This window comes from Trachemys scripta, chromosome 20 (genome assembly GCF_013100865.1).
Source record: "Trachemys scripta elegans isolate TJP31775 chromosome 20, CAS_Tse_1.0, whole genome shotgun sequence".
In the NCBI taxonomy this organism is placed as follows: Eukaryota; Metazoa; Chordata; order Testudines; family Emydidae; genus Trachemys; species Trachemys scripta.
In genome coordinates, this window is record NC_048317.1 from 10,726,374 (window position 1) to 10,739,451 (window position 13,078).

At 49.2% G+C, this 13,078-nt stretch overlaps 1 protein-coding gene across 1 annotated transcript; it reads left to right on the forward strand.

Annotated features, from left to right (window-relative positions):
* Positions 1–165: 165 nt before the first annotated feature.
* Positions 166–12,372, forward strand: TMEM222 (transmembrane protein 222). The gene is made up of 6 exons (XM_034753995.1): positions 166–320; positions 4,612–4,696; positions 5,671–5,702; positions 6,455–6,551; positions 7,150–7,280; positions 8,832–12,372. The coding sequence occupies exons 1-6, from the start codon at positions 205–207 to the stop codon at positions 8,917–8,919; spliced, it is 549 nt and encodes a 182-aa protein (XP_034609886.1). The 5' UTR covers positions 166–204; the 3' UTR covers positions 8,920–12,372.
* Positions 12,373–13,078: the final 706 nt, after the last annotated feature.

A 13,078-nucleotide genomic window follows, 5' to 3' on the forward strand; every position in this document is an offset into this window, starting at 1 on the left:
AGGGGGGGGCGGAGGTGGCGGTGTATAGGAGGTGGGGGGGGCTAGCGGAAGGGTGGCGTGGGGGGGGCGAGGCGCTGGTACATGATCCCAAAGGGAACAGCGAAGACACAGCCAGAGGCGGGCGCGCAGGCCCCGCTCTCCCTAGTTACCGGACGGCCCCGGAAGCGCGCGCGCGGTCTCCAGGAAGTGACGCGCTGCCCGGCGATGGCGGAAGCGGAGGGGAAGATGAAGCAGTTTAATGGCGGCGGGGGGGCCGGGCTGGAGCCCGCGCGGGGCCGCTTCCCTTACTGCGTGGTGTGGACGCCAATCCCCGTGCTGACGTGAGTGCGCCGCGCGGCGGCTCCGTGTGTCCGGCTCTGCCCCCTCCCCGGTTAGACCGCGGGGGGCCGCTTAGCCTGGCGGTGCCCTGCGCGCCCCGGAGTCCCTGCTGCGCTCCCCGTGTATCCCCCGAGCCGGGCTTCCTGCGCTCCTTAGCCCCGGGGGCTTCAGCCCATGCCACGGCGCCAGGGGCTCCGCGACCAGCGGCGCTTCCCGCCGGAGGAGGAGCTCAGTGGGGGCGGCGGCGGCGTCAGGATCCCGCTTTACCGCCCTGCCTTGGGGGGCACCAGCCAACCACAACTACAACCCCGGGGCCTAGCGCAGCGCTTCCCGTGCTGCTGAACTCGTGAACACGAGGAGGCCTCGTAGCACCGGCGAGACGGACACATTGATTTGAGCCCAAGCTTTCGTGGGCTAGAACCCGCTTCATCAGCCGTGGGTCTCCCAGGGGCCACAAGGACCCCTCGCTCCAGACTAACACGGCCACCACTCTGAAACCGGTAGTCAAAATCTTCGCTGAGGTACCAGCGCCATCGTCTAAAAGCCACGATGCACTGCACTGCTTGGGTGGAGACCTGGGTTTGACTGTTCAGTGTCTAGCGCCCTAGTCCTGCCAGAACTGAACAGGTCAGACAGCCCCGGAGTCGGGGTGTGGACGGTCACAGGAGAGCCTGCTTGACAGGGAGTAGCTTGATGAGGTCGACAGAGAGTCCTGGCCGGTTATCCTAAATACATATAGTAGCTGTGAAGCCTGGCTCTGGGGTAGGAATGGTGGATCCTGGGGGTACAATTAGGAATCATGAAGGTTTTTTCCCCACCCTTGCTTCAAATCTAATAGACGTGTCCCACTAAAATGAGCATGGATGATCACTAAGACAGCCAGGAGCTCACTCACAATCACTGCTTTCTCTGTGGCTTTTCTCCTCACTAAGACTGTATAACATGTACGTTTGTTGGGTGCAAACCCATGACTTCTCAGGTTTTTCTATAAGAAGGCTGCTTCTGAGCCAGCTGCATGAATGTTTACAGTTGGCTCTAGATATGCCTAGTGTAGCAGCATGTGGATTTATTAATGGTTTGAAACTTATTAAATAGTTTGAAACAATTTGAGAAAAAAACATGATAATTCCTTTATAATGATGGAAACAACCCAAACACAGCCATCCCTAGTGATGACCGAACAAGCACATGGAAAATCGGCACACTAGAAAGAGGCATTTGGAAGCAATATAATCTTTTGCTGCAATCTGACTAAAACATCCAAAGCCATAATGAAATTATTTTGATTTGTTTGCAAGTTCTTTTAGAGGCTAGGGACTAGTTGTAGCAGAGCTGAGATAAGGGAGAAAAGATATTTTATGCAGTGTACCAGAAATCTGAATGATAACCCTTCAACCTTTGGTGAAGAAGAAAAACCATATTACATCTTTCATGTTAATGAATGCTCTAAGGTTGCAGACCAGCTTTCATTATAACTCCTGTTTTCACCTGCTTAAACATTCCAGGCTTCGTCTCTTCCCAAAGTACTGTTTAAAAAAGAACAGGGAGGAAAAAAATCTTTTCAGCTCTTTAATTAGTTGATTAAGGAGCTCCTTTTAACAGGCCACTGGATATCTTTGTTTTCCCCTGGATTTCCCCTCCCATGTCAGTCTTGACAACTTCCTGCAGAATCATCAGAAATGTCATGAAATGGTTGTGATGCTGTGAAATTTCTTGTTTGGCACAATTATCAAATTTTCCTCCTCTCTTCCCAGTCCCCTGGGCCATTCAGTCCCAATATCTGAATTTAGAGTTTTAAAACTAGGTAATCTTTTTAATGTAGACATATCTTCTGCAATGTTTAAAACGGAGGTGGGCAAACTACGGCCCACAGGCCACATCTGGCCCATGGAACCGTCCTGCTCAGCCCCTGAGCTCCTGGACGGGCAGCTAGCCCCAGGCCCCTCCCCTGCAGCCATGCTGCCACGCGGGCAGCACTCTGGGCGGCGTGGCTGCACACTCATGCAGGGAGGCAGCGTGTTTGGCTCTGGCCGGGAGGCGCAGCTCCAGACATGCTGCTCTGAGCGGCATGGTAAGGGGACTGGGGCCGGGGGGTTGGATATGGGGCAGGGAGACCTGGGGGGGCAGTCGAGACAGGGGGCAGTTGGATGGGGCAGAGGTTCGGGGGGGATGGGAAACAGGGGAATTGGATAGGGAGTGGAGTCCCAGGGGGCCTGTCAGTGGGCAGGGGTGTGGATAGGGGTCGGGGCAGTCAGGGGACAGGGAGCGGGGGGGTTTGAATAGGGGGTAGAGTCCCTGGGGGGCGGTTGGGGCGGGAGTCCTGGGAAGGGGTGGACAGGAGATAAGGCATGGGAGGGGTTGGATGGGTGGGGAGTTCTGGGGGGGGGCAGTCAGGGGGCGGAAAGTGGGAGGGGGCGGATGGGGGCGGGCGCACAGCCTTCCCTACCCGGCCCTCCATACAGTTTTGCCCCCCGATGTGGCCCTCGGGCCAAAAAGTTTACCCACCCAAGGTTTAGAACTTCAGACCCATCAGCATCAGGGCCGGCTCTAGGTTTTTTGCCGCCCCAAGCTCAGGTGGGGCTGGGGCTCGCAGGCGGCGCTGGAAGCAGAGGGAGTGATGTCACCTTCTCCCAGTGCCTGTGGGGGCTTTACCCCCTCCCCGCCGTACAGAGAAGCCCCGGTATAAGGGGTGGCACAAGGCAGCGCACAGATGTGGCGGCGCAGCCCCGGCTCACCGGCAGGACTCGCCCTCTCCTCCCCACGTAGCAGCTGGGCCCTGGCAGCTCAGCATCCCGGGGCTGGGGCTTCCCCTTCCCGCTGCAGCTGGGGGCGTGGCGCCCTCACCCTGTCTAAGTGGCACAGCTCCGAGAGCCCAACTGCCTCGAAAAAAAGGATGGGCGGAATGCCGCCCCTGGAAATGTGCCACCCAAGCACGAACCGGTCCTGAATAGCATCATGCTGGTATATGGCAATCAAAAAGTGAAATTGACTATAAAACTCGCCCTGTGTAAAAGTGAAAGTGCCTGATTTGTTTTCATTGTCCAAGTTAGTGAAATGCAAACAATAAACAGTGTAAATGGTGAAAAGTAAATAAAAGTCATTAGGGGGGTGGGGAGATTGGCTTAGCCCAGCCTATAAATATTTAGTGCTAAACAACAATTACAGCCTGGTCCACACTTGAAAATTAGATCAACGTAGCAACAGTTGCTCAGGACTGTGAAAACAGTTGCACCCTGAATGCTGTGGTTAGGTCAACCTAACCTCCAGCGTAGATGCAGCTAGATCTACTGCCTTGTAGAGTGGTGAATTAATTACACGTTCTGTTGATGTAGGAAGTGTCTCCGCTACAGTGGCATAGCTGCAGCGCCTGTAGGGTAGACACAGCCTTAGGGTGGGGGACGTAACTCTGCTAATTCCTGAAGGCTGTAAATACCAAGGAGGGAGGAGAAGATTTTAGGATAGCACAAGATAATTGGATAAAAATATAAACTGATGTCAAGAAACCTTTGGAACAACAGGACCATTTAGGTTAGGAAATAGTCTTCCTAGTGGTGGAAGCCCATTGTCTGGGGCACATACAACTAATTTCAATGAAAAACAGCCCTGATGGGACTGTCTTTTTGTTAAGTGTTTGTACGGTGCCGAGTATTGTGGGGACCTGGTCCGTGACTAGGGCTCCTACGTGATGGTGGTGCTGAAGTATTTGTATTATTGTAAGTATTGGTATAAAGATGGGTTAGATGATCTAATAATTTTTTTCATTGATAACTTATGAGATTCAGTTTGTCTTCAAGGGAGCTTCCTTCTAGAGCCAATGCATTTACCCAGAAAAACAAAACGGGGTTGCTTCAGAAAGATTGAAGTGCTCATTCCTTCCTGGTGTCAAATGGCGTGCACAGTGGTGTATTTTGAGAGCAGCATCAGGCCCTGAGACTCCTGTCCTTGTAATAACTACAATTAATCATATTAAAAGCTTAAAGTCTTGGTGCCAATGCAAAGAAGCCTAAATTTGTGGAATTGCTTGTCAAGGGAGGTGTGGGTTTGGACACTATCTGCTTTCATATTCTCCTACCTGTGTGTATCTGTTTGACCTAGCTCTGCCAATTTGTGCTCAGCTCTGGTTTACTAGTTGTCATGTCTCTTCCCCCAACCCCACGCACCTACATCTAACTTGCTTGCTCTGTCTATTTTGTACCACACAGTTCATTGTGTAGCCATTCTAGCAGTCTCCTGACGGGGTGTGTGATCAGGGTGAGACATTTGACTCAGACATTTCATTTGTTACTTTGGTAGATGGCTCTTCCCTATCATCGGCCACATGGGTATCTGTACGTCGACTGGAGTCATTCGGGACTTTGCGGGCCCTTACTACGTCTCTGTAAGTAGATGATGATTCTGGTTGATAAATGAGGAACCTGAAGTTGGCCTGGTTCCCACTTTCCTCAAATGCTTGTGAACGGTTCTCTCGATGTTTTGCATTTCCAAAGTGAAATGAAAGCTTGAAATAATTGCTGCATAAATCCCTGAAGAGCAAAGAACTGCTGTCTGTTTCATTTTTTCCACTGGCTAACTCTGTATTGGATCCAGGGCAGATCCAGCCATTTCAGTCATCTTTGTGTTGAGGGCTGGCCAGTGCAGATAAGTTGGTTTCTGCGATCAAGGATGGGTTAATTTGTTTTCTTCAGCAATAAGGGAAGGGTGTCTTTTGACCTCTTGTACTTCCAGAGAAGCATTAGATTCCAGTGGCAAGGGTTAGTCTGATGTGTCCCACAATACAGGTGAATGTTGCCATTTTTGGGTCAAAATCAGGAGTCCAATATTAGTGTAACTTAGAGATTGCGGGGGCTAGGAGAAGATGCATTTTACAATAACATGACTTCATTGGACTGACTGAAAGTCATGCCCACTTACCAACATGTAAGTTGTATTCACTCTGTCAGGCTAAGTCTTAATGTGATGGATTTAGTCTGTCTGTGTAATTCACACTAGGAGACCAGTATATGTGCTTTTATCAATAGCTAAAAAAAATCTGTAACAATTCTGAAATAAAAGGAATCAAGAAGGAAACAATAAGGTATATGTGCCATAAAGATGGAAGATGTAGCAATGTACATAGAACCGAACTTGCATTCCAACAGCAGTAGAATCAGTATTAATGAGAATCTAAACCTGTGTGCATACAAATATGATCTGTGTCAAGGTAAAATGAGACTACTGAGGAAAGAACTTGATAATTACTGGTAACTCATACCACTAAACAAGCCTAAAGTCTGGCCTTACAGGAAAGATGCATGTATTGAATTTTGTGTGGTGTGTGGTCTGTGTTCTGAGAGATCTTTCCCCTTTCTGTAGGAAGACAACATGGCGTTTGGGAAGCCGGTGAAGTAAGTGCCACTGTTTCTTTTTATTAAACTTTTAACAAAATCACATGGAAATATCCTTAATTCACTGAAACCAGCATAAATATGTAGTAATATAGGTAACGTTCTCCAAGATCAAAGGCCCTAATTCAAAGGGGCAGCTAGTGTATCTGTGCTTCCCAAGAGAGAACATTACATTAAATCTCTGATTAGAAGCATGACTGCAAAGTTATGGTATTAAAATAATGAGAGTCAATATTTACATGACTATTACAGCACTTAATACTTTATATTAAAGTAGAATTTGTGGCAATCAGTTGCTGAAAGTAAATGATATAAAAAATGGAGTGAGAAACAGTTCAATTTCACATCGTGGTTTTGATGTTTTTATTTGCCATGCTGCAAATCAAAATATTTGTACATCAGCTCCTGATTTTTGTGCTTTATTCAAATAAGCTTGTGGATGGAATTAGGGTTTTAAATTCCACATGAAAACTGGAGTTCAGAACCGAATTTGTTCCTCATGTATAATAATCCCTTGGAGGTGCAAGTGCTTTAGGTTGCAGGGGGCCGGGAGGGTTAAGCATCGGCTCCTGATGCCCTCTTATCACATGCACTTCTCTAGAACAATGAGTTCACTGAGCCTCATTGATGAATGACTGCGGGTTTGTCCGCTGACTCCTGCTTTAAATAGCCCCCTAATGGGGAAGGAAAGGAAACTGAAAGAACAGAAGGTCTAGCGTTTAAACTAGGGGTTCTGTTGTCTTCCTTGTCAGGTACTGGAAACTGGATCCAACCAAAGTGTACTCCAGCGGTCCCAATGCTTGGGATACAGCTGTGCATGATGCCTCTGAGGAGTACAAGCATCGCATGGTAAGACTTGAAGCCCAGCCTGCATAGAGGCTAGTCTTGATTCCACCAGGTGCAGTGGAACAGGATTTGCCTTGTATTTTTTCTTAACAAAATGCTTCTCTGCTAGAGCTTGGACAAATCTTGTAATGTTTCCTGCTCTTCTCCCATCTGTGAAGTGAAATTTCTTGATGGGCTGATCCCTTTTTATGAAGCAGTTGATAAGAGCTATGTGATCAAAGCCAGTTCTTGGCTGTTTTCTGTGTCATGCTCTATCCTCATGTCTCTGCATCTTCACACTTGCCTAGTGACAGGCTTATGTTCTTGCACTGGTCCTCCATCTCAGAGGAAGTATGGAATCAGAATCCTGCTGCTTACTTACTGCTAAACGGGGAGCAAGCCCTGGGGAATATACCCTCTCAGCAGTTGGTTCTGAACTAGCATCCAAAAGCACCAGTGGGGTTGGGGTCCTGGTGAGTTCTATTAGATTGTCTCCCTGCCCCGGAGAACTTATCTGGCTAATTTTAGGGGACAATCCTGCCCCAGACAGAATCCTGCCCCGGACCTAGAGGAACCTAACAGAGTCAGAAAAATTCTAACTTCATGTCCCTTTCTATTATAGCACAATCTTTGCTGTGACAACTGCCACTCCCACGTGGCTCTGGCCTTAAACCTGATGAGATATGATAACAGCAGCTCCTGGAACATGGTCAAACTTTGCTTCCTCTCCCTCCTGTATGGGAAGTATGTAAGGTGAGCTGCAGACCAATCCAGGTCCAGCAGACGAGGGCTAGCTTCTCAAAGTTTCTGATCCCTCAGTGTTTCTCGCTACCCCAGAGAGAAGGGGTTAAGCTTTCACCCATATGTGTTTCAGTTGTGTATTGAGGACGGTAGGTCTCAGCTGGCAGCATACCTGCCCGTGGCTGGATGATTGTGGGCTCAGTGCTTATAAGGAATCGTGACACTAGCACTGAGCTATGTTGGCAAGGTTGCTGTCCTTTTTACCAAGATGTTAAGAGCAGATCCCTGTGACTGGTGAAAGCTCAAGAGGAAAGAGAGATCACCAGTGTCCTGAGCAACCCTATATCTCCGTTAAAGGCCAAGGTGTGGGGTGTGAGCTTGTGATCTCCTGAGGCACTAGTGTTTAATGTTTTGCTTTGTGAAGTGCTTTTGGGGGCTTGGCCTATGAAAAGTGCAATCTAAAGCAACTCCTAGTCTATAGCTCCCCATGACGTCTTTGGCTGCCTGACCCCTGGGTCTGGTCACCGCTTGTTATGTTCAGAACTGTGTCCATACTTGGCAGTGGCCTATGTCAGCCAGTCACAGATTTTCTTCTCTCTCTTTTGTGTTTGTAATAAAATGAGTCCCATTTTTTTATTAGGATTTTCACCCTCTGCTATTTGGATTTTTCTCCCAGTCCTTTACCACCAAAATTTCTTTCAGCACCATAATAGTGTTCACGTGGGCTTTTAAAAAACAACTTTAGTTCCAGTTTCTCAGTCCTGGAGAATGAGATCCTCTCTAGCCACAGAACAGATAGAGCAGGGCAGTAGAGTACAAGCTTCCCCAGTGCTGTCCTGCCAGTGTGTTTTACCCCGGTTCGGAGGGGGCTCTAGGGCCTTATCAGTCCTTGGCCCTTCTACTTAGGTTGCCACCTGTAATGACATTTCATTGCATTTTTCTAACTTGGGAATTTATGACCTAGGACTGATCTGATGTCACCATCCCCTTTCATATTAGCCACCAAATAGCCAGCCAGAGCTAACTGCTGGGCTGGATTTGAACTGACAGCAGAGACCAAGCTGGAAGGGCATATCAAGTGGGGTCCCACAGAGATCAGTTCTGGGTCCGGTTCTGTTTGTTATCTTCAGTGATTTAGATCAGAGCATAGAGTGTACTCTTATGAAGTTTGTGGGCGATACCAAGCTGGGAGGGATTGCAAATGCTTTGGAGGATCGGATTAAAATTCAAAATGACTTGGACAAACTGGAGAAATGGTCTGAAATAAACAGGATGAAATTCAATAAGGACACATGCAAAGTACCCCACTTAGGAAGGAACAATCAGTTGCACACATACAAACTGGGAAAGGACTGCCGAGGAAAGAATGCTGCACAAAGGGATCTCAGGGTTATAGTGGATGACAGGCTAAATATGAATCAACAGTTAGAGTGATCGTTCCTCCCTTTCCAGCCTGCAACTCTCCAATTATCCCCAACATTTCTCTCCCTCCCTACCCCCATACACACCCTCATTATCCCCTGTCAACCAGTCTCTTTTTAATCCCCTTTCTCTCTCTTGCAGCATAGGGGGATTCATGAAGACCTGGCTTCCCTTTGTCCTTTTCTTGGGGGTGATCCTGACGGTCATTCTGACCCTTCACTTGCGGTGATGGATACCGGGCTTCTCTTCCCCTTGGTGCACAAGGGATGAAACTGTGGTTGCTGGATCCAACAGGTTGGGGACACAGGACCCTGGGAGTCACTCCAAGAGAAGACGGCATCTTCACTCGATAGTAACGACTCTCATTTTTGCTTCCTGGGACTGGTGTCTGTCTTTCTGTTTTGTTCTATCATTGGGGTCTCCCAGTGTTTGGGGGCCTGGGGCCTCTGACTGCTGCTCACCCCCCCCCTGCTGGTTGGTTTTGGGAATGTACTCTGTAAGCGATGATCTCAACACAGGGTAATGTTGCAAGGGCTAAACCTGCCTCCTTAGCACAAGCAAATACTCATTGTAAGGTTTTCTGTGATCCCGGGCTGCCTTTACATTACTACTTCTTTCCTCTCAGTAAACTTCATCATGTGCTTCTTAACTGTTACACTGCCCAGATATGGTGCAAGTTCTGAATTTCTGAGGGGGAGAGGAGGGATCCCCTTATTGCACAAACCTCCTCCTGTAGCACACATAGATTCAAGTCTATTAGTGGCCATGTTCACCTACTGCGGCATGTAATGCCAGTGTGCTCGTGTACACCCTCCCTTGTAGCTGGTAGTGAAACAACAAAGGTGCTGGTGGCAAAGCATTCCTCTGATAACATTCATGAGCATTCTCCGGTGGCAGGACAGCTCCGCTCTAAACTAGCAGCCTCAGGGTGAGGGGACTGCTCTAAAGCCGTGCCTAGATGTCAGGCTGTGGAATGGCTCGTAGCAGTTTGTGCACTTCCAGTAGCATATTACTGCAGCGTTCAGAATGTGCACATCTGATCCACGACGTGCACAATGTAGCTCCCTTGCTCCTGCCTTTGCCACATCTTCCTAAAATTGCCACTCCTTTCCTGCAACAGTTTCCTTTTCTGGAGTCCCTAACCCTTGTGTCCCACAGCTTCGCCACGCCCTTGCAATAGACTTGGTGATGTGACAGCAGCAGCAGCATACTGGTGGGACAGTATGTTGAGCTGTGGGTCTCTAAAACCTCTTTGCTCTGCTCTGGAGTGAAATACTTGAATTCCAAGCCACCTGGTGAGTATAAAATATTTATTAAAAGAAGTGTTTGAAGACACAAAGTTCCTCAAGTGCAGTTAACCGCTTCCCTTAGGCCTGGGGTCTATGAAAGTAGCATCTGTCCCATAGTGCCGGGTGGTGAGAGTTTTCCTACAGCTGGTCTCAGGTTAGTGAACATGAAGATCTATTCGCTTCCAAAGCAGATTCATGATTACACTTTGAAAAGATGGGGGTGCTGCGTTACACTGCCATGGGAGCACTAGACTGTGCCTCCTGGGGCCCCTCACGAAAGCTAAAAAATGATTATTGGTGAAGATGCCAACTTGACAGCCCTAGAATCTGCTCACTCGGCAGAGTAGAGACGGCACAGATGTGGGCTGGGCAAGCTCCTCATAGACGTTGGCCAATAAATGTGCCTCCGTCCTGAGCTGGAGGCACTTCCGGGGAAAATCCGTTTATTCATTCCTTAGCCTCTCTGTTAAGGGTGCCACCCAGGGTACCCGTTGTGGTGGCTGGCTTCTATAAGGTGGCCGTGTGTCTGCTGTGACCTGGGGCAAGCACACCGCCTCAATCACAGAGCAGGGATTCATTTTTCAACTCGGATGCTTTTAAAAGAACAATTCTGTGCCGCAGCCAATGAATTCCAGCCTCAAGTAACTGTCATCAGTTGCTCTCTAAATCCCTTGCTTAGCTGCATACCACTTTCACTGGTTCCTATGCCTCTTGAAAGACTATTCCAAACCACCCTTGTGGCTTTCAGAGCTCTCCGTGCGCTCTCCTCCAGCTCAGGGGGAGAAAAGGGGCCTCTCATGTGCAGCTCCATCTCTCCTCGCTGGCATCTATTTCTCTTTATCACCGAGCACTTTCCTTTCTAGCCTAGGAAGGAGGCTGTGTAGACACTGCCTTGTCTTTCCCTTTACACCTGGAACTGAAATCCTCTTCTCAGTGTCTCTCTAGCATTCAGTTATTTCAAGCATGAGTGGAGACAGGCTGCTGCTAAATGAACTCTAGGCTGATTAGATATGAAAGGTCTCACATCAAAGTGAACCTTACAGTGAGTGTGTGGTGTCTTATCACGTTACCCTGTGCTGCTTCAGTTATTACCTGGCGAAGTTACGACCGAGGTAACAAGCCTAGCGAATTGAACAGGAAGGATTCCCACGCTGCTTTCCTGTGTTACTGTTTGAAGTGACCTGCCAAGAATGGCATCAGGGAAGACCTAGAAATCTCTGTGCCCAGCGCTAGAAGCCAACCTGCTTTGTGCAGTAGCAATAGTCCTGATACGCATTGGGTCGACTTGTAGGAGACCCTGATGTCTTAAGTATACAAGTGTTGCCAAAGTTGAAGCTTTAACACTGTCAGTGGCTGAAGCAGGAGCAAGTCTATTGGCCCCTGTGTATTGAGAAAGCATGTTTGCTACCCCCACCATGCGCGCGCACACCCAAAATCTCCTCCCTGTCAGGAGCATTAGCAACACATTAATAGCTCCAAACTAGAGGATTGTAGGATCTGAAGTGAGGATTGTCCAATGCACCAGTCAAGTCCTTTGACTGATTCAGGCATCAGGCTGGGAATGAATGAGTGAGCACGTCGAGTGAGGCGGCGGTGACAGAGCTGGGGTCAGTGCTTTGTACGAGTCCCAGCTGAGCGACCAGCTCCCACTTAGGCCTTGACCCTGTTTTCACAGATACTGAAGGAGTGTGCAGGGGTCATGGACAGCTGTTCAAGACAGCCTAAGGTGGCTAGCAGTCTAGGAGGAATCCCAAAGCTTAGGTATACTGGAGCCAGCGGAACTATCCTGCCCTTGAGTGTGCAAAGCTGTCCCACTCAGACGTGCTGGCCAAAGGAAACTGGGAGCAACAGAGCCGTGCAAAGAGACGTAAGCAGAAACCCAGGGCCTGTCTCTCTACTGGTAAGCTTCAGACCCACCAAGCTCCAGAAGCGGCAGTGCCAATGGAAGCTATAGCGGGGATTTTTTTATGATCATCTTGCCTAACCAGGAGCTACCCCTCGAGGGAGCTGCACATCTGAGGTTTTCCCTTGGTGTAGACAAGGCTGAACTGGGCTTGTGGGCAGTGAGGGACGGCTGCGCGGAGCTTTCCTCACATTGCCTAAAGTGCACGTTGCCCCTTTTAGAGTAGCTGTGTTCAATTGAATACCTAGTGGTGCCATTGTTCTGTGTGCCCCTATTAAAAACACTCTCCCACTAGGGTGTAGCCCTTCCCCCCACCCTCTCCACTGCAGAGCTTCTTGGATTTGCCTCTGTTCTTTATCGGGGCCCCTGTCCTTGGTGTTTGTTCTCATTATCTCCAAGGGGAGTTGGGCTACTTTGTAAATATTGAACTCTGCTGCTGTGGTTTCATAATTCCAGTGGTGGGGAAAATAAACTCCTTTCTGTGTATGTCTCCACGTGCCCGTTCTTCCATTGTTCCGTCTCCTTTTCTTCCTCTAGCTGTCAGCAAGGAGAGGGGTGCGTATTCCCCGGGCGCAGCTCACTCTGCCTTCTCCCTACCCTGCAGGTCTCAGGGCTGCAGTCTGTTTTAGCTGCAAGTCTGTGATTTCGCCCCACCTCAGGCGTCCTGACCCAAGGTCATTCAAATGCCATCTGCCATGGGAGAAAATGGGGTTCTTGGCAGAACTGAATAATGGCCCAAGCATTGTCCTGCCTCAAACAGGGAGGCTCTGGCTTCCTCTTCAGAACCGAGCTGTGGGCAGAGGGTCGAGCTTACCATGTGCAGGGCTCCAACTTCTGATGCTACATAAGCAGGGAGATGCTGTCTTCTGCGGCCCTGCAGCTGGCCCATCTGGTGCTCAAGTCAGCACGGGTATGGTCTCTTACATGGCTTGTGCTTCAGGCTGGTGCTCTGGGGCTCTTCAAGCATGCGTCCTCTCCCCCCCTCAGCTCAGCAGCTCGCAGTCTGTCCTCATGACAGTCACACCTGAATTTGGGGAGTTAGTTACAGCCAGGTTAAAATGAGGAGTGTAAATGGACCCTTTTCCCTGTTCTGGACTGGAGCTTCAATGCAGTTGAGGTCCCGTCCATGCGCTGGCCCTACCCCATCCCCTCTGCCTGCTGTTACCACTCAATAGGTTTGAATTGCTAATCCTTGG

What these genes read in the sequence shown, in the direction of transcription:
- TMEM222 (XM_034753995.1), top strand. Translation starts at nt 205, where the DNA reads ATGGCGGAAGCGGAGGGGAAGATGAAGCAGTTTAATGGCGGCGGGGGG. An exon ending in AGGAGTACAAGCATCGCATG is followed by an intron (nt 6,552 to 7,149) that starts GTAAGACTTGAA and finishes TTTCTATTATAG; the next exon opens with CACAATCTTTGCTGTGACAA. An exon ending in CTGTATGGGAAGTATGTAAG is followed by an intron (nt 7,281 to 8,831) that starts GTGAGCTGCAGA and finishes TCTCTCTTGCAG; the next exon opens with CATAGGGGGATTCATGAAGA.